Consider the following 23,333-nt stretch of genomic DNA (forward strand, 5'->3'; position numbering starts at 1 on the left):
TTAGGGTTCCCAGCAAGGTATGAGTGCTCTCTTTCAAAGAGACAGAGTCATTCTTTTCTGTGTCATTTCTTTTCTTTCAGAAAGTCATGTCTTTTCTTTTCAGAGTCATTTCTTTTCTTAATGAACCAGGATCTCATTTGAATTTCAAAAGAGAACTCTCACACAGTCTTCCTGTTGTCCTGGGAGAGAAAGCAGTAAGAAAAGAAAGGGGTGGGGGGGGGGAGGGGGGAGAAGGACAGATTCCTAATCAGCAGTTTATCCAATTGCAAAGAGTCAATCCTGTCCAGAGAAAGAGACTCTTTTTGAAGAGCAAATCAATCCACAGAGCAAATTTAGCTCAGTGGAGGAGTTTCAGGCTTGAATTTGCAACGTCTCCAGTTCAATTCCTGGCTTTTCTGAGAGTAGTGACTCACTGGGATATTAAGCATCTAGCTGATAATTTAGGACAGGGAAAACATAGACATTATCCTTGTATTAGCTTCCCTTGGGTCTCTTATTTGTCCTAAAAGAAAAAAAAAAAACACTTTTGTTACATAATTTAACTTAGTTTACTCACTAAAACTGACTTCAAAATCTGCAGCCAAAAAAGCTGTAGGGTAACTGATTGATAAACACCTGCAGCCTGACAAGCTCCACAAGGGCTTAAGAAGAAAGTGTTTTTTCTTAATGTTAGGTTGACTCCTGGCCTGTGGGTTCATCTGGTTTTTTGTTGTTGCTGTTTTCTTGTCTTCCCTTACTCTTTATCCCCGCCCCCCTTTCTTTAATAAGGTGCTGCCAACTTGTTTCCTGTTTGCTGTTTCATCTTCCTTGAATTCTGCTTTTCTGTGTGTACTATCTTGGCTACCAACACTATCTCTTTCCCTTCCTACATCTTTCTTTCACCTTCTGTTGTTCTTATATCCCACCTATCTTTGTTTAGCCCCCAATTTTTCTGGCTTTTTATCTCTAACACTTCTGTTTTCTATCTTTAATTGACTCTTTCTGTTATTGTACTTCTTTTTCTTCCTCTCTCTTTTCTCATCATGCTGGCCTTTTAATTCATACTATATTCTTCTCTATATACAGTTTCCCATTTCATTGCAGATACTCCACTTTATTATTCCTATAACTACACTGCTTACATGAGTTTAATATTCATTCTCCTAGGTCTTACATGGTTCTTCTGCTAACATTTACTATAAATACTACTATTATACTTTTCCTTTTCATACCTCTTTTTCTTTCCCTGGCCCTAATCTTTTTCTATCTAGGGAACTTAGACAAAAACAAGGAAATAGAATAAGAACAAAAAGTGTCAAAGAGAACACTTAATACACACAAAAACAGTAACTAAATAAAACCCCAGACAAGAGGGAGAAGCTAATTAACTGAACAAAACCATCAAGATAAAATGATGACCAGACAGCAACAAAATTACAAACCATACTAATAATCTGAAATTAAACAGATAGTAGAATTTATAAATAAAAAGATAGAAAAAAAATCTAGCAGGGAGTTAGGGATTTGAATGACAATGCAAAATGCACAAATATATGCATTATAGCCATCCCAGGAGAATTGAAAGGGGACAAAAGGGGTGTTGGAAGAAATAATGCCTGAAAACTTTCCAAACCTATTGAGGGAGATGGATGTACATGTCAAGGAAGTGCAGCACACCCCAAACAGTATAAATCCCAACAGGCCTACTCCAAGACATATACTTATCAACTATGCAATGCTCAAAGCAAAGAGAAAACACTGAAGGCAGCAAGAGAAAAGAGAACCATCATATACAAGGGAAGCTCAATAAGATTAAGTGCTGATTTCTCATCTGAAACCATGGAGGAAAGAAGGCAGGGGTATGACATAGTCAAGGTACAAAAAGGAAAAAAACTTGCAGCCAAGAATACTCTATCCAGAAATTCTGGAATTCAAAAAGATGGAGAGTTCAAAATATTCACAGATAAACAGAAACTAAGAGAGTATGCCAATAAGAAACCTGCCTTTCAAGAAATACTAAAGGGAGTTCTGCAGGAGGAAAGAAAAAAACAGGAGAGAGTTGGAGGAGAGTGTAAGAACAAATAAAATAAAAAAAAGAGAAATAAAAACAACATATAACTTACACAAAACCAAAGAAATTATGGCTACTGTATGTAATTCTTTGAGAGTAATAACACTGAATGCTAATGGATTAAACTCACCAGTCAAGAAACACAAATTGGCAGAATGGATAAGGAAATATGATCATATGTTGTCTACAAGAAACACATCTTAGACCCCGGGATTCAAAAAGGTTGAAAGTGAACAGCTGGAAACCAATCTTACAAGCAAATAATAACTAAAAGAGGGCAGGAGTAGCTGTAGTAATATTGGACAAAATAGACTTTAAATGTAAAACTACTGTTACAGACAAAGATAGATGCTACATATTAATAAAAGGAGGAATCTTTCAAGAAAAAAGAACAATCATAAACATTTATGTTCCTAACCAGGGCACCACAAAATATATGAGGCAATCACTAGAAAAACTAAGCAGAGGAATAGATGGATTTACAATTATAGAGGGGGACTTAAATACAGCATTATAACAGTAGACAACATCTCAACAGAGAATCAATAAAGAAATAAAGACTTTTAATAATATTTTAGAGGATCTGGACCTAATAGACATTTACTGAACACTACCAAAATATATCACAATATACACTCTTCTCAAGCACACATGGATCATTCTCCAAGATAGACCACAAGCTAGGCCACAGAGAAAGTCTCAGTGAATTCAGAAAGATTGAAATCATACAAAATAATTTATCTGACGATGTTGTGGAATTTAAGAGAAGTTCAATTAATTGAGTATAGAGAGGCCAGGACTCAGGAATGATTTTGAGAAGGAAAAAATGGTTTATTGACGGCCGGCCGGACTCGGGAGCTTTCAGTTTGAATCCCGAGCCCCGAACAAGATTTTCAAACGTCTTTTATACAGAGAGGAAAGGCCAAATGGTCCCTTTGTTTCAGTTCTCAATAGGCTTCAATTAGCATATATCTCTTCCACATCTTAGGTAAGCTTTTAGCAAGGACTCCAGACATTCTAGATAAGCCTTGGTTTTTGCATTTCCCCTAAATACTTAAAGTTTACAGCTCTTGCATTGTTAAACATTTCCTGGGACTGGAGCCTGTTTGCCATTTTCCCTAAGGGCAGGACTGCAGCCTCTTATCTTTCCACACTCACAAGTCAAACAGCTTAGTTATTTCTGAAGAGACACAAGTCAAACAGCTTAGTTATTTCTGAAGAGACAAAGAGCCTTCCACCCATAGCCCACATCATTCCCCCCTTTCTGCCAAAGATTAACTTGCTAAGCTTTGGCATAATTATTGTTGGAGCTATGAGGTGGATGGCTGTTTGTTGTTTTGATTGATTATTTATCAGTCTTTAGTACAGCATCCAGGACTGTTTTTAGAAGTTTAGAGCTTTTCATTCTGGACAGCAGAATCTTGGGCAGGGGCCTCCTGCAGTTATTCTGCTGCCACTGGCACTCACGTGGATTTCCAGTCAGGTTCCAGATCCATCTATTACTTTTATTTTACTCTTAAAGAGTTTACACCTTTAATTTAAAAGGGGTGCTGAAGGGAGACGATCTCTTTTCTGTAACTGCTTCCTGCTGGCCATGGGCTGTAGTCATTGCCTAATAAGGTGTAAAAACTCTTTAATTTATTCTAACTGGAGGAAGATGGATCTGGCATTCTGTACGAAGTTGGATGAAGTTTTCATATGGTTAATAAGATGTTCACTCTGAAAGAAACAAACTTAATTAAAAATTTGGAATACCCGTTTTTAAAAGAGGGCACATTGGATTACAGAGATAGACAAGATTAGATGCCTATAAAGATGGCATTCCTTAAAAGCTGGTGGGAACAGCATATATATTCTTTTTTAAGTTATCCATCTTTAGAGAGAAATTGCAACAGACACTTAGCTTTGTCTGAAGACACATTCCAAGCTGTTCAATGATTGACACTCATTCGCTCTGTCAGATGCTCCTGGTGAACTGGCACTCCTTGGGCAACTGGCTTCACTCAGGATTAGAACACTAATTTGGAAATACTCTTAGTTTTCACCTGTGGGAGTGATCAGAACTACAGAATAAAGATTTTTACACCTTGGTTTTCATTGTACAATTTCTAGCAATTTTGACTTGTTCAATAGGTGACTCACCATCAGCAAGCAAGCCTCACTTTTGCTACACAGCAGAGTACAGCAGAATATAGAAGTTGACTGAGACTGGCTGAGACTGCCACCTTATTCTATAGACATGTTATTAACTGTTTAGAAAATGATTTTACCAGGAATTTAACATGTCTAATATACTTCTGCACTTGATCCAAAATAGAAAAGATAACATTACAATTATTAGGCATATATTTAGTACAGGATAAAAGTGCAGCACTTAATATTAACTAATGTATTACTTAATGCATAAGGATTCAGAGTTGCAATTATTAGTTTTGAGTTTCAGGTTTGTAATACTTTACATGTTATCTCTCCATGAGAGCAGGCCATAATGCCAATTGTGTTTAAGTTTTACTTACAGTCTCCTGGTATCATGGCTCCACTTAGCATGTTCTTCAACGCAGTGAGCAAGTTGCAGCATCCTTCCAGTATTCCAGAGATTTTCCAGTATTCTACTAGCCTGGTGCATAGTGCTCTCTGGCACCATGGAACAGTGCCAGTCTGGAGGCAATATCCATTGTACACTTGGCTGTACCGAGTCATTATTGGCTGCAGGAGCTTGAAACTGCAATATAGTTTCCATCAACTTCAGGAGCAGAACCAGAGACTGATATAGCACATATTTTTAATTGAGGGGTCAGTGACCAGCCTAGCCAATAACTCACATGGAGAGGCCACCTGTAATGTATACAAGGCCTGGTTCGAATGCACAAGAGTTTGACAATGTTAAAGTTTATTCCTTGTTTTATATATATTTTAAACAACTTAACGCAATACATATATCAAATGACTATTTACTTACACAATTTTACTATGAAGATAACAGTAGGTACTTTACTTTAGTAATAGAGGAAAAATACTTTTCATTGTTAGAATGAAAACAGAATATTTCCAATAGAATCAAGACAACTTTTTATTACCATTTACTTAAATGTGTATTTTGCAGTGGCCTTCAGACAGGTTTATTATCATGAAGTTATTTCTGCTACCAATACCAATCTAAGTTTCTTTAGTTAACAATGACTTCTACAACTAGAATTATTTAAACATTTTCAGTTTGGAAGATGTTTTACAAACTCTTCATAATTGACTATAACCGCATTGACTAGACACCTCATGTTTAAATAAACTTACTAAATTACAATTACCAATGAAAGAAATTTACTCTTTATTTAAGAGAGCATATCTACAATCTTTTTCCTTTAGCCTAATTTCACCAATGTGAACTTACAATTTTCATTACTCTAAAGATTTTGTACATATAATGTTAATTTAGTTTATAAATTAACTATGGGAGATTACACTCAAGTTAAATAAAATTGAAACCATAATAGTTTATGCAAGGAATGTTCTCTTTTTCCCTTACAGGAAGCTAAAAACTTCTTTTCTTTAAGTTATCAAAATTATTAAATTAAAAGCATACTGACTACCAGGTTTTAAAACACATGCATACTGACTACCAGGTTTTAAAACACATTACACAATTACTTAATTTTTTTAAAATCATAACCCAGGAAAGATCTCTCCATAGTTTTTATGGACTTTCCTTTACTTACTGAAATTTGTTAATAGAGCCACTAATTACCTTTATTTCACTGGAAAGAAATCTTCTGGAAGAATTAAGGCTCACCAGATTGTGGAGAAGAAAATAATTTATTCTCAATCTTGCAAGAAGGGGTGCAGAGCCAGATATGGCTGGTGCCACGAACAAAGAAAAATGACACAATTTATACCCCTAAGCCTAGCATGCAAGCTCTTCCTGTTTTTCCATAGATTGGATACTTCAGAAGTTACAGCTTATCTGAGATTTAACTTTCCCACGCAAAAGTTTGATTTAACTGCTTCTTCTATCACATTCCAACCATTTTAGTTTTTACCTGCTCCCCCCTTTTTCAAATAAGGAATAGAATTTAGTGCTGAAATGGCACCGACTTAGTTAGCTCCTTCTTGGGCATCCTTCCACTGCCCATAGGACTGGCCTAAACTGGTCTCCTCCACTGCTGTCCAACCCGGGAGTGGGAGACTGAGGCAGCAGGCCGCCAGGTTACATCAACATTTTTCTTATGTGAAAATTAACCTAATCTTTGTGTGTGTTTTTTTTTTTTTTGCAATTTATGGCTGACAAAGGTTTAAACTGGGAAATTACCAGGCCAACTGATTCTCAATTCCCTAGCCTAGTAAGATAGGTTTAATCTGCCACACCTAGTCTTGCCTTAAAAGCTCTTGCAAAGAGGAGGCCCTTTCCCAATTGTTTCCATAATCAGATTTCTATGACTTTTTCATCCTGCTTAGTTCAATTTGGGCTTTAAGAATATTTATAAATATAACTGCATATTTAATTTTTAACAATTTGAATAGACCTCTTTTAAGAATTTTTATTTGTTAATTTGATATTATCCTGATGTATGAAGACATACATTGAGCTTTTTTTTTAAAAAAAATGGGCAGACACAAAGAGTTAGACACAAACACAACTCATTGATATTACTTGTAATTTGCATTATTTTATATACTGTTTAACTTAATTAATTAGGGGTCCAGAAATACATATTACTTATATAACTGCATATTTAACCTCAACAATTTGAGCAAATAGGCAGACATGAATAGTTTGACACAACAACATGACTTTAGTTACTTTAAACTTTTCAAAGACTTTTGAAACTCTTCTTAATTTGCACTATGACCATGCAGTTTACCACAAGAATTTTCTTTCTTACTTAATGGATTGTAATAACCAAAATGTTCTCAATGCCTTAGCACCATTTTGTTTTAGAACTTTATATTTTACTTTGAAATTAGCAGAATTTTGGATAAGCAACAAGATTAACTTTATATATATTTACTGAGGCTATTTGAAGCCTCAGGGAGACAGACTGCTTTCTCTCATGAATTGCCACTCTTAGGAACACTGACCGTCAAGGCAGGAGACTTCTCCCCCTCCACCCCCCTTTTTGATTTTGGAGATAATAAAACTCCAGTGGCCATTTAACCTTATTCTATCAGGCAGCAATTTATTTAGTTTACACTTGAATTCATGAGAGAAAGGGTTACTATTACCAGGAGAGGAGACAGTGATGTCCCAGCTCTTCTCAATTATGAAATAACCGTAGGCAAAGGCAAAGGGTGAGGTTAGGCTTGAAGTAACCATAAACAAAGGAAAGGTTAGTGTAGAATTTACACTTAAATAATAGTTTCAGGCTAAATTCACCCAGCTATAATCTCAGTTATTGTCTTTCCACTGTTTTATAATATAAATGCATTTATAAATGATTTTAACTCTTAGTTACAGTTTTTATTAATTTTTTTAAAAACCTATTAATTTTATAACACCTTTAAATACCTTTCATTCAACTTATAACATATTAAATGAACTTAACCATTAATTTAATTTTCCTTTAAAGTAAAAGAATAAATCTCTTGCAGTTAGTTTGAAATAAAAGGCTACTTTTCAGGATTTGATTTCTAGAACATAAAATGTTCTTTTAAAAGAGGTAAGACTCTTCTTCAAACACTGAGGAAATGATGAGGTTAAAGCACAAGAAGCTATTGATAAAAGATTTTCTTTATATATTGATCTTACTCAATTTAATCATAAAAATTTCCCTTCCACAAACCTTCTACACTTTCAGTATTCATTCAGGTTCTGTCCCACACTCTACTCTTTCCAATAATCAATCATTTTATCTTAGGACAAAATCATCTTCTGTTGCCTTAACAATAAAAACACACTCCATATATCCCACATACTGAGTTACCAGGCAAACTTCTTACAACATATAATTGCCATTAATACTAAACAAGTTTGTTAAAATAATGAACTTTTCTTCACTTTAAATACTTAGTAGCATGTAATACCAGAAACAGTTTTTTTGGAAGTAAGTTGGCAGGGGAGATTGGCTGCCGAATAAGTTTGTTATAAAATTGCCTTTTATTATTATTATTATCAATTCAGTTTTGTTAAATAATGACTTTCTGCAATTAGCCACTTAAATACCTTAAACAATGCTTTGTAAAACCTTTATATTTATACCCTTAAGACAGATTTTACCTTCACAGAACACATTCTCTTACTTAAGGTTACTACAATACCTTCTAAGAACCTGAGCAGAATGCAAACGTATTTTGGCTTTGACACCCTAAGGAGGGAACTTTACTGCATTTATTCTGATTCTGCTTTTCACCCCCTTCACTTCCCCCCCTTCCAGGCAGTCGGGTGCACAACAAACAGGAATGCAGCTTATGAATAGAAGGGTGGACTCACTGGAAAGGGGCAAGCCGCTCCCCCCTTTCCAGCTTTCAGCCAAAATGGGCAGACAGAACCTACTCAAATTTGGCAACTCTCCCAGGGACCCAGCCACCCTGACTGGGACATCCCCAACAAACTTGGGTGCGTGGCGCGGACACAGATGGCCTCCAAGCCCCGGCAAAGGGCCAGACCAGAGACAAGACAGCAGAGCATGCACAAACATCTAGACTCCGCAAACATCCAGACTCCTCAGCTTTTGCCCCAGAATCATTTCACCCCCTTGCCAATGGCAAGGGAGGGCTCCAGCTCAGCTGTAATTCCACTCTACATAAGGACACAACTCCAACACTAGCCTTGAGCTGACACAGACAGAAGCACAAAGGTCACTAATCTGACCCACAAGTTTATATATTTATTTTCACCATGGCTGCCCCCACAGCCATCACAAACCTCAGAACACTTAACATTTGGTATAAAGCAAATTCATTCACAAATTAGCACCATAACAAAAGATTTCAGCTAGACTTTTCCACTGTTTAAACTTTACACCCAGACCAAGCTCCACCAGAAAAGCTGATCCATTTTCCTGTAACCAAGTTTTGTTTCCCTTAATCTAGACCAATTTCCAGGACATTAGGACTTGAACCTATAAATAGCCCTTCCTATTAAAATCGAGACTCCACTCCTTTAGTGGATATAAGACCAGTACCAGATTCTAACATGCAGTTAGACAAACCCAAAACACCAGGGCTTTTCCCCGGTTTTCCTCCTTTTCCCAAGCCTAGAGAGAACGGCTTCCCCCCAGCCTTCTGGGGCTACTAGGGGTCTCTCGGGAGGTGATCAGCCTCCCCTTCCTAGCAATTAAAGCTAGGGCCTTCCAGACTGTGCTCACCCGGGGAGTCTTACCTTCTTCCATGTTCGGAGTTCTTTTTCGTTCCCAGAATCTTTCTCTTCAGACCTTCCATTGCCCCTCGATTTTGTCGGGAAGATTCTGGTGGAGCCCACATCTTTTCTGGATTAAATTTAATCCAGGGGCGCCCAGATTTGGGGTTCACCCGAGTCCTCCCGGCTTCCTCGGGGATTTGGAAGGGGCAGCAAAATGCTACCGTCTCTGGCCTTCATTTTTGTCCCTTCGTGGTCGCCAAAAATGTTGTGGAATTTAAGAGAAGTTCAATTAATTGAGTATAGAGAGGCCAGGACTCAGGAATGATTTTGAGAAGGAAAAAATGGTTTATTGACGGCCGGCCGGACTCGGGAGCTTTCAGTTTGAATCCCGAGCCCCGAACAAGATTTTCAAACGTCTTTTATACAGAGAGGAAAGGCCAAATGGTCCCTTTGTTTCAGTTCTCAATAGGCTTCAATTAGCATATATCTCTTCCACATCTTAGGTAAGCTTTTAGCAAGGACTCCAGACATTCTAGATAAGCCTTGGTTTTTGCATTTCCCCTAAATACTTAAAGTTTACAGCTCTTGCATTGTTAAACATTTCCTGGGACTGGAGCCTGTTTGCCATTTTCCCTAAGGGCAGGACTGCAGCCTCTTATCTTTCCACACTCACAAGTCAAACAGCTTAGTTATTTCTGAAGAGACACAAGTCAAACAGCATAGTTATTTCTGAAGAGACAAAGAGCCTTCCACCCATAGCCCACATCAACGAAAGTGGAATGAAGCTGAAAAATCTGTAAGGCAGAGAGAACCAAATTAGTAACAAAGATATGGAAGTTAAACAACACACTTTTAGACAAAAAGGGGGTCAAGGAGGAAATCTCAAAAAGAATCAGTAACTATCTTGAAACTAATGAAAATGGCAATACAACATACCAAAACTTACGGGATGCAGCAACATACATACTGAGAAGGAAATTCATAGCTATAAATTCATATATCAAAAAAGAAGAATGGGGCAATGGAAGTGTTCTGCATGATCCTGCACTGATGGATACGAGCCATGTTAAATATCACCAAAAATTTATAAAGATGTATGATCTAAAATGTAAACTATAATGTAAATCATAATGTATCCAAAAATCTATAAAATTTTACAGTCTAAAATGTAAACCATAATGTAAACCACAATGGAATCATAGTTGGTAGCTATATTTCAATATCTGTACATCAACTGCAGGAAATGTAACATCCATACATAAATAGATTATTGCTGGGGAAGTGGGAAAAGTGTTTGGTGTTGGATATATGAGAGTTCCCTATATTCTATATGTGACTTTACTGTGACCTAAAACGTTTCTGAAGACATAATAAAAATTTTTTTTAAGAAAAGGATGTAGACACTGAGGAAGAGATGGAAGAGATTGCCTTGCCCCTGTACATCCAGGGCAACATGTATCACAGTAATGAAAGACAAAATGTCAAAATTAACTTTTATGATATTTCTCATTTAATAGCCCAATTTACTTTTTACTTTTAGTTTTTTAAAATTGTTATGTGTTCTATTTCTAATCTTTAAACCTGTCATTACTATTTCATTTTCCTACATTTAAAGAAAATAGAGAGTAAAAAATATGTATTCATCAAATGCAATGAATGTGCCACACTGATGAAGGGAATGTGCCACACTGAAGAAGGAGGTTGTTGATGTGGGAGGAGTGGGGGTGGGAAGGGGGGTGGGGTATATGGGAAACCCATATTTTTTAATGTAACATTTTGTGTGATCTATGTATCTTTAAAAAAAAAGGCAATAAAATTTTTTTAAAATAACAACAAAAAACCCATAAATGGAACAAGAAGAGATTACACAAGAGGGATGACATTCTGACATCCTATGAAAATGTGAATGTATTTTATTTTTCCTTCCATCAGACAAGACTAAATAACTTATGAATGGCAAGTACAAAGAAAAATGTGTATGAGATTTTGAGAAGGCCTTTCTTATTTCTTCAGTATTCCAAGATGATTTGTACATGAGTCAATGATCTAGTTCAACCATCGTCCACAGACAACTCTATTTGCTTTTTCTGATTTTAATTGCATTCAGGCCACATAAATTATGTATTCAATAAATCTGATACTTGAAGAAAAAAAAAAGAAGTAAAGGACTTGTACACAGAAAACTACACAACATTGTTAAAGGAAATCAAAGGCCTAAATAAATTGAGGAATATTCCACATTCATGGATTGGGACATTAAACATTATTAAGATGTGTGTCCTACCCAAACTGATTTACAGATTTAATGAAATCCCAATAAAAATTACAACTTCTTTTACTAATTGGAAATCTTAATTATGAAATTTATTTTGAAGAGAAAAGGGCCCTGAATGGCTAAAAAAAGATTGGAAAAGAAAAATGAAATTAGGAGGAATCACACCACATAATTTTAAAGCACACTACAAACTAGAGTGGTCAAAACTGTATGCTACTGGGACAAGGATAGACAGACTGATCATTGGAAAAGAAATGAATTCTGATGTAGATCTTCACATATATGCCAACTAATATTCGACAAGTCCACCAAGTCCACTCAACTTGGACAGAATGGCCTCTTCAATAAATGGTGCTTGGAGGGAAGCAGACTTGGCCCAGCGGTAGGGCATCCGTGTACCACACGGGAGGTCCGCAGTTCAAACCCCGGGCCTCCTTGACCCGTGTGGAGCTGGCCCATGCACACTGCTGATGTGCACAAGGAGTACCCTGCCACACAGGGGTGTCCCCGGCGTAGGGGAGTCCCACGTGCAAGGAATGCGCCACGTAAGGAGAGCCGCCCAGTGCGAAAGAAAGTGCAGCCTGCCCAGGAAAGGTGCCGCACACACGGAGACCTGACACAACAAGATGATGCAACAAAAAGAAACACAGATTCCCATGCTGCTGACAACAACAGAAGCGGACAAAGAAGAAGATGCAGCAAATAGACATAGAGAACAGACAACTGGGGCGAGGGGGTGAGGGGGAAGAGGAGAGAAATAAATAAAAATAAAATCTAAAAAAAAAAAAAAAAAGATGCTTAGAGAACTGGATATACATATGCATATCCAAAAAAAATAAGTGAGGATCACCATCTCATACACTGTAAAAAAATTAACTCAAGATGGATAAGAGACCTAAATATAACAGCCAAGACCATAAAGCTTCTAGAAGATAATGCAGGTAATTATCTACGAGATCTTGTAGTAGAAAATGGTTTCATAAACTACATCCAAAGCACAAACAATGGAAGATAACATAAATGGGACCTCCTCAAAATTAAAAACTTCTGCACTTTAAAGGAGTTTGTCAAGTGAAAAGGCAACCTACTCAATGAGAAAAAATATTCTGTAACCATTTACAAATAAAGGCCTAATATCCAGCATATATAAAGACATCCTACATGTCAAAAATGAAAACAAACAACCTATGCCTCTTCTGTTACTTTTACCAGACCTGTGGTTGGCGTTGGGGTTGGTGTATACTCAGGAGATATGAATCTCTGAACTGTCCATGTGATAGCCAGGTCCTGAACCTCAGCAGACTTGCAATTCCTACCCTCTGGTTTATTGGACTTACCCTGGCCAACTAACAGGGAGGTGAAGAAGGTCAACCATCACACCAGTGAGCCAAGAGTGCCCACAACTGCAAGTAGGAGAATTGCATCCATCATCCATGTGGAATCTAAGGCCCCTCCTGATATAGAGGAGGACATAACCATCCCAGGGTCCACAGGATGGAGGAATAGAGTATGGGTTAGAGTGGACTTACTAGTGTTCTACTATGGAACTATTGTGATTGGTAATGGAAGAAATTGTACCACTGATGTGGAGAAAGTGGCCATGGTAGCTGCTGATGGTAGGCAGAGGGAAGAAGAGAGATGATGTGTGGACATTTTCAGGACTTGGGAGTTGTCCTGGGTGGTATTGCAGGAACAGATGCTGCCATGGCCCACTGGGTGGACTGGGGGAGAGTGTAAACTACAAAGTAAACCACCATCCATGACATACAGCAGTGCTCCAAAATGTATTCACCAAGTGCAATGAATGTGCCATGATATTGAGGGAGGTTGCTGATATGGGAGGAGTGGGGTGAGGGGGGTGGGGGCTATATGGGGACCTCATTTTTTGTGTGTAACATTTAAAAAAATAAAGAAAAAAATAAAAAACAACAACAACAAAAAGCTGGGACCATGGAACTTTAGGAGGACGAGGAAACCTGAACCCATGCAGAGACTGGCAACCATCTTGCTCCAACACATGGCAAGACTTTGGTGAGGCAAGTACCTTACTGTTTATGACCTTGTGATTGTAAGTTTCTACCCCAAATAAATACCCTTCATAAAAGCCAAAAATATATATATATATATAAAAGAAATAAGTAAAACCAAGCAAACTTTGAAAAAATTAAACAGAAAAAAAAATTGCTGAGGAAAAATTCACTGAAATCTTTGATATGTCTCAAGATGTTTAGCATATTATATTTCTACTCCATATAATAAATTGATACTCAGAGAGGGAAAAAAAAAAAGGCAAGAGATTTGAATAGACACTTCTCCAAAGAAATACAAATGGTTAAAAAGCACATGAAAAGATGCTCAGGATCACTAGCTGTTAGGAAAATGCAAATCAAAACTAAAATGAGATATCATCTCATGCTCATTAGACTGGTGACTAATAAAAAAACAGAGGTCTATAAATTTTGGAGAGGATACGGAGAAAAGGAAACACTCATCCATTTCTGGCGGAAATGTAGAATGGTGCAGTCACTGTGGACTATGGTTTTGTGGTTCTTCAGCAAGTTTACTATAGGATTGCCACTAGTCACTATTGCCAAAATAGGAAGCAACCCACGTGTCCATAAGAGGAATGGTAAACAAGTTGTAGTATATACACAGAATGGAATTATACTCAGCTTTAAGAAGGAATGCAGTATTAACACATAGGATAACATGGAGGAATCTCGAAGACCTTAGGTTGAGTGAAGTCAGTCAGTCACAAAGTCAAATATTACATGACCTCACCAACATGACTCAAGCAAATTGGGCAGACTCACAGATAGTCTGGAAGATGGTTTATCAGGAGACAGAAATGGAATAGAGGGTGATGACCTGATGCTCTATATGGGCAGAATCTACGATAAGGTGGAAGGAGATAGGCAGTGGATGGGGAGGACAGAGGTGCAGTGATGAGATTGGTTTCGATGGTGCTGGAATGTGACAGGGAGTAGGGTGTGTGTGTGTGGGGGGGGGGGGGGTTGAATATCCACGGAACTGAGGAGAGGGCTGCCGGAAGGAGCAGGTGAACTCTGGGGATTTATAGGTCTGTGGTTAAAACTACAATGGTGGGCATGTTCTGGCAAATATGGCAGGGTAGAGAAGGCATTGGGGGTGGGGAGCATATGCAGAATAGTGTGCACCCAGGGCATGTTTTTATGACATAGGAAAGTGTTCCTCATCACAGTGTGTTATCTCAGTGGGGAGGGGTGTGCCTGGGCCGTGCCTCTATGGCTTATATATATGTTCAAGTGGTCATGGGGCATTGTCTTGGTGGGTGGAGACCCACACAATAACCAAAGAGCATGAATTCCCATCCTGGGAAGTCCTGCTACATTCTCTAATAGAGCAACAAGAAACCCCCACATACATGGGTTGTGCCTAGTGAAGGAAGACAGACCATTATCCTAGGTACATGATATTGATGACTATGCTTATGAACCTTTTTTTGAGAAATTGAAAATTAGCCTAGTATTATATTGCCTAAGAGTTACCTACTGGAAGCCTCCTTGTTGTTCAAAGAAGCCTCTCTCTACGCCAAATTCAGCATATAAATTCAGCATATAAAAGGTAGTGCATTTATATGACTCCCAAGATAAGCCTTCCTGGCATGGTGGGATTATTACCAAGCACCAACTAGTGATGCATTTGGAAAAAGATCTTGACCAAAAGGGGGAAATATGAGATACGAATGAGTTTTTATGGCTAAGAGATTTCAAAATGAATTGGGAGGTCATTCCAGAGTTACATTTATGCACCTCTCGGCAGGATCTAATTGACTGGCACAGTAAACAGTGCCTCAAACATCAGGGCTCCTGAGGCCTCTAGAGACATCTAGACACTAGACAAGGTAGACAGTCTCAGGAATTTGGCACCCTGTCAGCGGACTTACTTTGGAATGTATGATCCCTAATGTAACAGTTAAGACTCATTTACAATTTCCCTACACATGACTCTTCTGCCCCTTTTATTTGAACCTGTAATTAGCACTACACTCGTTAAATACGTCCCAGAGACTTAACTCTTTATTCTGTTCATATGTTGGTTGAGCCTTGAATCTTAGCAGGAGTTGTAAACACCTACTCTCCAGTTCTTTGGACTAGCCTAGGGCAACTAACAAAAGGATGTTGATGGGCAATGCCATCCCAAAACAGATATCTACAACTGTAAGCAAGACAGTTCCATCCATCTGCTCCATAGGATCTGAGCCCCTTTCTCAATCAGAAAGAGTGGACATCACTATCCCCAAATCCTCAATACTGAGTAATGAACAAACATAAGGGGGGAATGCAACTATGGACTTAAGTAGACTTAGGATTATCCTAGCAATGGAAGAACTTGTATCACTGACATAAGACAGTGGTCACCATACGGTCTGAGGGGAGGGAGAGGGAAGAATAGGTATAACGTGGGGTACTTTAGGGAAATTAGAATTGTCCTTCATGACACTGCAATGACGGATATGTCATTATAAATTTATCTAAACCTATATAACTGTGCAGTGCAAAGTGTAAAGTATAATGTAAACTACTGTTCATCATTAGTAGCAATGCTTCACTATTTACTTATCAACTGTTTAACAAATATACACTAATGAAAAATGTTAATGGGGGAAGTGTTGGAAGGGGAGGAGTAGAGTACATGGGAATCCCATTTTTTTCCCCCTGAGGTACCAGGGCTGGAGACTGAATCCAAGACCTCTTAGGTGAGAAGATAGTATTTAACCACTGAGCGACATCAGCTCCCCATTTTGTTTTGTTTTTCCATTTTTTTGCTTGTTTTTTTTTAGGAGGCACCAAGGACTAAACCCAGGATCTCCCATGTGGGACGCAGGCACTCAATGGCCTGAGCCACATCTACTACCCTCTATAATTTTAATGTAACATTTATGTAATCTAAAGTTCTTTAAAAATAAAAACACAAAAAAAATGAATAGGGTGGTATACAGGAATCCTGTATTTTATGACTTTTATGTAAACCAACAACCTCTCTAGTTAAAAAAAAAAAACCTGTCTCCAACTTCATCTCAATCATCTTCCCCTAGTCATCTTGATGGTGTATGTCTCCTTTTTGCCAGAATGAATCCTTCAATTTTGAGTTCTATGTTGGAAATACATCCAGAGCTTGAATATGTGACACCACCTCTAACACTAATATTTGGCTGCCATCATATCGAACTTGAATTCTCCAACAGCCCTCTAACTGATCTCTTCCTACTTTGTACCTCTCCACCCTATCAACCCAGAAGCCAGGGATTCTTTTAAAAGTTGTATAATGTCACTCCTGTGTTCGAAACTGGTTTCCCACTATATTGAGATTCAAAGACAAAGTTCTTCCAGTAATTTGCAAGATGCCTCACAATCTGGACCCTGATACTGCTCCCATATCATCTTCTACCACGATCACCCAAGTCTGCTCCACTTGTCACACTGACCTTCTTGCTACTGCATAAGCATGGTAAATAGTTTTTCTTTATGGCCTCAGAACTGTCAATCTTGTTCTTCCCCTGGACTCCAACATGCCCCCCACTCCCTAACACCCCTGCTCATAGGTACCCCTAAGCAACAGGTTTTCTTTATTCACCCAATAGCTCCTCCCCAATACCAAATGACCATAATTACCACTAGGACTACACTTAATTTTTCTTCTTTGCATTTACCACCATCTCATATGCAACATTTACTCATTTATCAGGTATTCCATCCCCCAAAAGAATGGAAACACCATGAGGACAAAAACCCTTTTTCACTGCTATAGACCTGAGTCACAGAACGGAGACTGGCATAAAGGAGGTATGGATTTGAAACAGATACCAGGGTTCAAATCAAAGCAGTACCACTTACTAAGACATTGGCCTTAGGTGATACTGATAACACCTGCTTTTCAGGGCTTTTGTGAGTGCTAATATTCTTCATTCTGATATTATAGATTAAGAAAATAAAAAAATCTTTAAGTACATTAAACATATGACATACAATTTAAAAGCCCGGTCTATAGAATTGTTTAAAAACCTCTGTACAATAATGAAAGTATATGCACTTTATAACCACAAATGGGACTGTTATAAAACTGAATAGGTATATGGGTTAGTGACGGCAACCAGCTGAGTAGAGCAGAAACTATCCCTCAATAAATAAATTGATTAAATAGAAAAATAATGAAATATCCACCACAACATAAGCCAATAATGAGTTTATTTTTTCACATTTAACAGTAAGTCCAGAAATAAAAGGTCCAGGGCTTGAGGAGTTAGTCAAAACCACTGGGGAGGCCAGATCATTGTTACTTTTCTACAGTGTCCTCTTTAAGACAGTGGCTTTCATCCTCATAGTTATGAGATGGATCTTTTAATACTACTAGGTACTGGATCTCCTTTCAAGGTTGGAAATGGGAGAGGAAAGAACAAAATGTATAGAAAAAAATGCAGGTAAGATGGACCCTTTTTCAAGAGCTTTCCCAGAAGCCCACACAGTGACTTCTGCTTAATTGTAAATGGCCAGGGCTGTGAGACATGGACATTACTAGTTGAAAGAAAATGTAGAAGTTGGAGATTTTTAAAAACAGCACATTTTAATAACCTGAAAAAAACCAGATTCCCTAGATATGGAAGAAGGTTTAAGTGTGGAAATTAGGGAAGCAACTAGAAGTATAATTCATTCTTGGCCAGACAGAAAGCTGCAAACATACTAAACAGTCCATTTGATGAAGATATCATGCTCTGATCTCAGTGCATTTAAATTTGATACCAGTATCAAAGAGGTACCAAAAAAATACCCACGTTACACAGTACAGACCACACTTCTAAATATTCCATTGGTCAAATAAGTTATTTAAAATGCAATCAGACATATCAAGAATGAAGTTATACTTAAAATACTATATACAAGCATTTTGTGATTAGGCTTAAGGGTTATGTAGAGGAAAATACAATGAAATAAATACTGAAAATTAAAAAGCTTGTGCCCGATTTCATAATCAAAAACAATAGACAATTCCATATTCAGTGGAAAATCCCAAAGAAGTTGTCTCCCAGTATCAATTCTCATATACAAGGGGTGTGAGGGGCTGTGGCTGGAAGCATCTCCACACTGACTACATCCAGAAGGATTGTCTGCAGTGCAAATTTCACACTGAAATTTCCTGAAAAGAGGGATTGCATGATTACATTTTAAATGTTTTACGTTTATCCTAGTCTGAATATTGACATATTTCATAAAAATTGAAGGATTACTGTAATCCAAGGTTTCTCAATCTTAGCAATGTTAACGTTTGGGACAGGTAATTATTTGTTGTGGGGCTCCTGTGAATTACAGGCTTTTTAGCAGCATCACAGATATTTTCCTACTTATATGCCAATAGCACATCTCCCCCAACTGTAATAACTAAAATTGTCTCCAGACATTGCCAAATATTCCCTAGCCAGCAAAATCACCCCCAGTTGAGAACCACTGCTGCTGATCAAGGGTTGACAAAGTTCTTCTAAAAAAGGGCCAGATAGCAGGTATTTTGGCCTTTTGGGGCCACTTACGTTCTCTGTTGCATATTCTTCTTTCAAAATGTAAAAATTATTTTAACTTGTGGGCCTTATAGTAACAGGCTACAGGCCATATTGGCTGACCTCTGCTATAAACTTTCCCACATTCCTTAATTTATAAATTTTTCTCTTCAGAGTGACTTCTCTCATAAGGAATTCAATATGAGACCAGGGAAGAGTTCCCTTGTCATTTTCTTTATAGTGGGTCTCGTTTGCTCTTATGCCCAAACAGTGAGATGGTGCACAATTCATTTTCACAATAAATACCAAACTGTAATATTTCTCTCTGTAAGTTCTCACATTGCAAACATACATGTATGTGTTTGTTAAGAGTTGAATGTACACTAAAGCCTTCTCCAAACCTCAGATGTATGCTTTCTCCCCAGTACAAGTTCTCACAGGTTTCCTAAATGATGATGAACTCAAACCTTCCCTTTGTTACCAAAATTGCGATTCTTTTGAACATTGTAAGGTAAGCACTCATGAAGACTTTCCTGACTTCCTTACATCTATGAGTGTGAGTGTGGGTGTTTCTCTTAAGAAGGCGTATTCACTGTAGCCTTTTCCACATTGATGATACAAAGAGCTTTTCTCCCCGGTGGGTTTTCACATGACTCCTAAGAGATGAATGATCACTAAAGGCTTTCCCACAGACAAGGCATTCATAGGGTTTCTCCCCAGTGTGTATTCTCCTGTGGACATTAAGGTTAGACCCTATGCTGAAAGCTTTTCCACAATGATCACACTCATATGGTTTCTCTCCTGTGTGAGTTCTCATGTGAGTCTTAAGGGTTGACTGGTTTCTGAAGCCTTTACCACACTGTCTACATTCAACATATTTCTTTACAAGATGAATGCTCATATGTCTTCTCCGTGATAAATAATCACTGAAAACTTTCCCACACACAGTGCACTCATAGCGTCTCTCTTGAGTATGTATTTTCCTGTGTGCTGTTAGATTGGAGCTTGCACTAAAGGCTTTCCCACATAGGTCACATCCATATGGTTTCTCTCCAGTGTGAGAATTCATATGTGTCTTAAGGATTGATTGGTTTCTGAAGGCTTTTCCACACAATTTACATTCAACAGGTTTCTTTATGACATGAATTCTCATATGTTTCCTCCGCGATACAAGATCACCAAAGACTTTCCCACATTCTTTACATTCATATGTTTTCTCTATCAGGTGGTTTTTCTTGTGCAAATTAAAGTTAGATTTCCACCGGAAGGCTTTTCCACACTGTGTGCATTCATAAGGTTTCTCTCCAGTGTGATTTCTGACATGTTCTTTAAGATGTGAGGGATGCTGAAAAGCTTTCCCACAATCGTGACATTCATAAGGTCTCTCTCCAGTATGTGTTCTCTTGTGTGCAGTAAGGTGACAGCTCCTGCCGTAGGCCTTACCACACTGATCACACTCGTAAGGTCTCTCTCCAGTGTGAATTCTCATGTGTATCTTCAGGGAGGAGAGAGTTCGGAATGCATTTCCACACTGACTGCATTCAAAGGGCTTTTCTTTGGTATGAGTCCTGACATGACTCCTAAGGGCTGAAGGATCATTGAAGGCTTTACCACAGGCATTGCATTCATAGGGTTTCTCTCCAGTGTGTATTCTCTTATGGCGTGTAAGAGAAGATCTTGTGGTAAAGGCTTTTTGGCACTGAAGACATTCATACAGGTTTCTTCCACCATAAATGCTGATATGCTGGCTGGCAGGTGAGCTGTCTTTGAAAACTACTCCACAGTCATGGCGATGATAGGGCCTCTTCCCAGGACACCTTCCCATTTGCTGAGTAAGACGAGTACCCATGCTGAAGACGTCAAACAAGTGAGCATATTCAAGGGGTTTCTCTCTAAGACGAGTTCTTTCCTGTTGATTAAAGATATGAGTGCTGACTAAAGCATTTCCCATATTTACTACACTCTTAAGAATCCTCCCCCACATAAACTGACATGAATAGGAAGCACATCATTCTAAAGAGGTCATCATTTATAGTACAAATGTACTGTTCCTGCCCCACCTGAGCTCATCAAATAGAGTAGGTGAATGCTATGGTCTACAACTGAATTGAGGCCAGCACTCATGGTCACTGAAATGCTTAAGTGAAGAAGTTTGGGTAGGAGTTCAGGGTTTTCCCCAAATTGGTAATATTCAGTGTCTCTGAGACACTGCTTCTTTCCCCAAATGACTGTCTGGTTCTTAAGTTCTTCTCTAATGTCTAAGCCCCAGTATTTTCCTAATGCGAAAAATCTGAAATTTCCCCAAGGTGATCTTACCATTTCCATACTACTGGATGTTTCTTTACCAAAAATATTGTCCATAAGAATTGACCATTTGGTTTTAGATGAAGTCCCCCAATCTGAAACACAATGGAAAAAATTAACTTGCTGGAAAAAGAAAATGGTGGGATGATAATGACAAAAGAGGGTAGATGTTTTTGCAAATATTAACTCTAAACATGGAAAGGTAATGTGAAAGGGAAAAACACACGAGTAAAATGACTGTTAAGAACTTGACTGTGTGCAATAATTGACAACGATAGGGGTAGAAATGCAAGTCAATTCACTAAAGAATAATTCTTCAAATACTGACATTAATTCTGACAGAAAAAGGACATGATCAGAAATATCAAGCATAAATGAATGAAAGGGGACAAAGAGCTCACAATAAAATGTTAAATTTAAAGGTGAAGGGGCACTGAGACCAAGGGACTTGTCAAAGAATAGATGGATGGGCAGTGAAAGAAAAAGGCATTTTCAAATTCCCTGGTTGAGTTTCTACTGTACCTCTTCTGACCCCAGTCACTTAACTGAAAAGCACCCCTATTTGCCTGGTGCTCACCTGGACAAGAAGCTTGGTGAATTTCTGTCTCCTCTGTCCTTAGCTCCTCTTCTTGCTCTAAGTGGGAGATGAGGCTGGGTTTGCCACGTTGATACCCTACTCATGGGAAAGACACACATTGAGGGAGGACTGTGCAGAGGACAAGCCCTTCCATTACGCTGGGGGTCAACATTTTGGTCTTCAATGTTCTGAAGACAAATCTGATTCAGGAGCAACAAAACGATGGTGCCAAATTTATACAGAACACACACGGTAAACATCTTCCCTGTAAATAAAAAACGTGAAAGATTTCTTTTCCCAGTGCTCCAGAAGTTTACAGAAGTCCTCGGCAGAAGCCCTATCAATGGGGATGCACACCAGAAATCATACACCAGTAAACTTTGCTCTTTTGAGGGAGCAAGCACATCAGGATCTGGATCATCACCAGAACAAGTGGTATGGTGGCCAATGGCAGCCGACTTTCCACCATCCCACTCTCCATAACTATGCAAAAACTAAGGGCATTTGAGACACTGAGAGAGGTTACAAATGGCTTTACCTGAAGCCTGTCCACTAAACCTGAGACTTAAAGTCATAAGGACCTATAAGGATTCACTGGAGAAAGTCTGCCACCCCTATCAACCAAGAGATTTTGTCTACATAAAGGTGCTCCAGATGAAAGAAAAACTCAGTTGAATTCATGCTTCTCATGTGAAATAACACCAGAGGAATTGGACTGTGGTTCCCACAAAGGCCTTGAAACTTATATTTTCCAAAGTCTCTGATATTGATACTGAAATCATCTGAAGAGCAATTTTGAAGAACCCATTATCATTTTCATAGACTACCTCCCTGACCTAGTCATAGCTGTGGTTACTTCAGTAATTTTAGGAATCACATTACTATAGAACAACCATGTTGTTTGTTATACCACCCTTTCTTCCTACACTCCCAGTAATGGTTCTTACAATCACTATTTCTGATCAGCTATAAATTGTGCTCTCAGTATGGACATGGTCTGGACTTATAAATCCAGTAATGCAACTACTGCTGAGTACAAGTGGGATCATCTCCATTAATATTTTTCTGTAATTCCACAGTAAAAGTAATTAATATATATCCAGCGACTCAATTATTAACTTTAACATAGAAATGTTTTGTTTACTGATTTGACTGGAAGGAACATAATTTAAAACAAAAAAGCAATCTGTTACTACAATGAAGAGAGGTATAAGGAGTAGCCCCATCAGAAAATTATTCTCTAATCTTTATTATGGCAGGAAATTGGTTCAATAAAACTATTGGTAATTGTAAAAGTAAGTAATAGTA

General features: G+C 38.2%; 1 protein-coding gene across 1 annotated transcript in view; it reads right to left on the reverse strand.

Annotated features, from left to right (window-relative positions):
- Window positions 1–17,826: 17,826 nt before the first annotated feature.
- The window catches only part of ZNF317 (zinc finger protein 317), a 31,202-nt gene continuing 25,695 nt past the window's right edge, over window positions 17,827–23,333 (reverse strand). Inside the window, exons 8-10 of the mRNA XM_071209960.1 lie at window positions 22,026–22,121; window positions 21,461–21,543; window positions 17,827–21,053 (exon numbers count right to left, since the gene is read on the reverse strand). Coding sequence (XP_071066061.1) covers window positions 19,734–21,053; window positions 21,461–21,543; window positions 22,026–22,121 — 1,499 coding nt within the window. The 3' untranslated portion in view covers window positions 17,827–19,733. The remainder of the gene's footprint in view (window positions 21,054–21,460; window positions 21,544–22,025; window positions 22,122–23,333) is intronic.

Source organism: Dasypus novemcinctus, chromosome 19 (genome assembly GCF_030445035.2).
Source record: "Dasypus novemcinctus isolate mDasNov1 chromosome 19, mDasNov1.1.hap2, whole genome shotgun sequence".
In the NCBI taxonomy this organism is placed as follows: domain Eukaryota; kingdom Metazoa; phylum Chordata; class Mammalia; order Cingulata; family Dasypodidae; genus Dasypus; species Dasypus novemcinctus.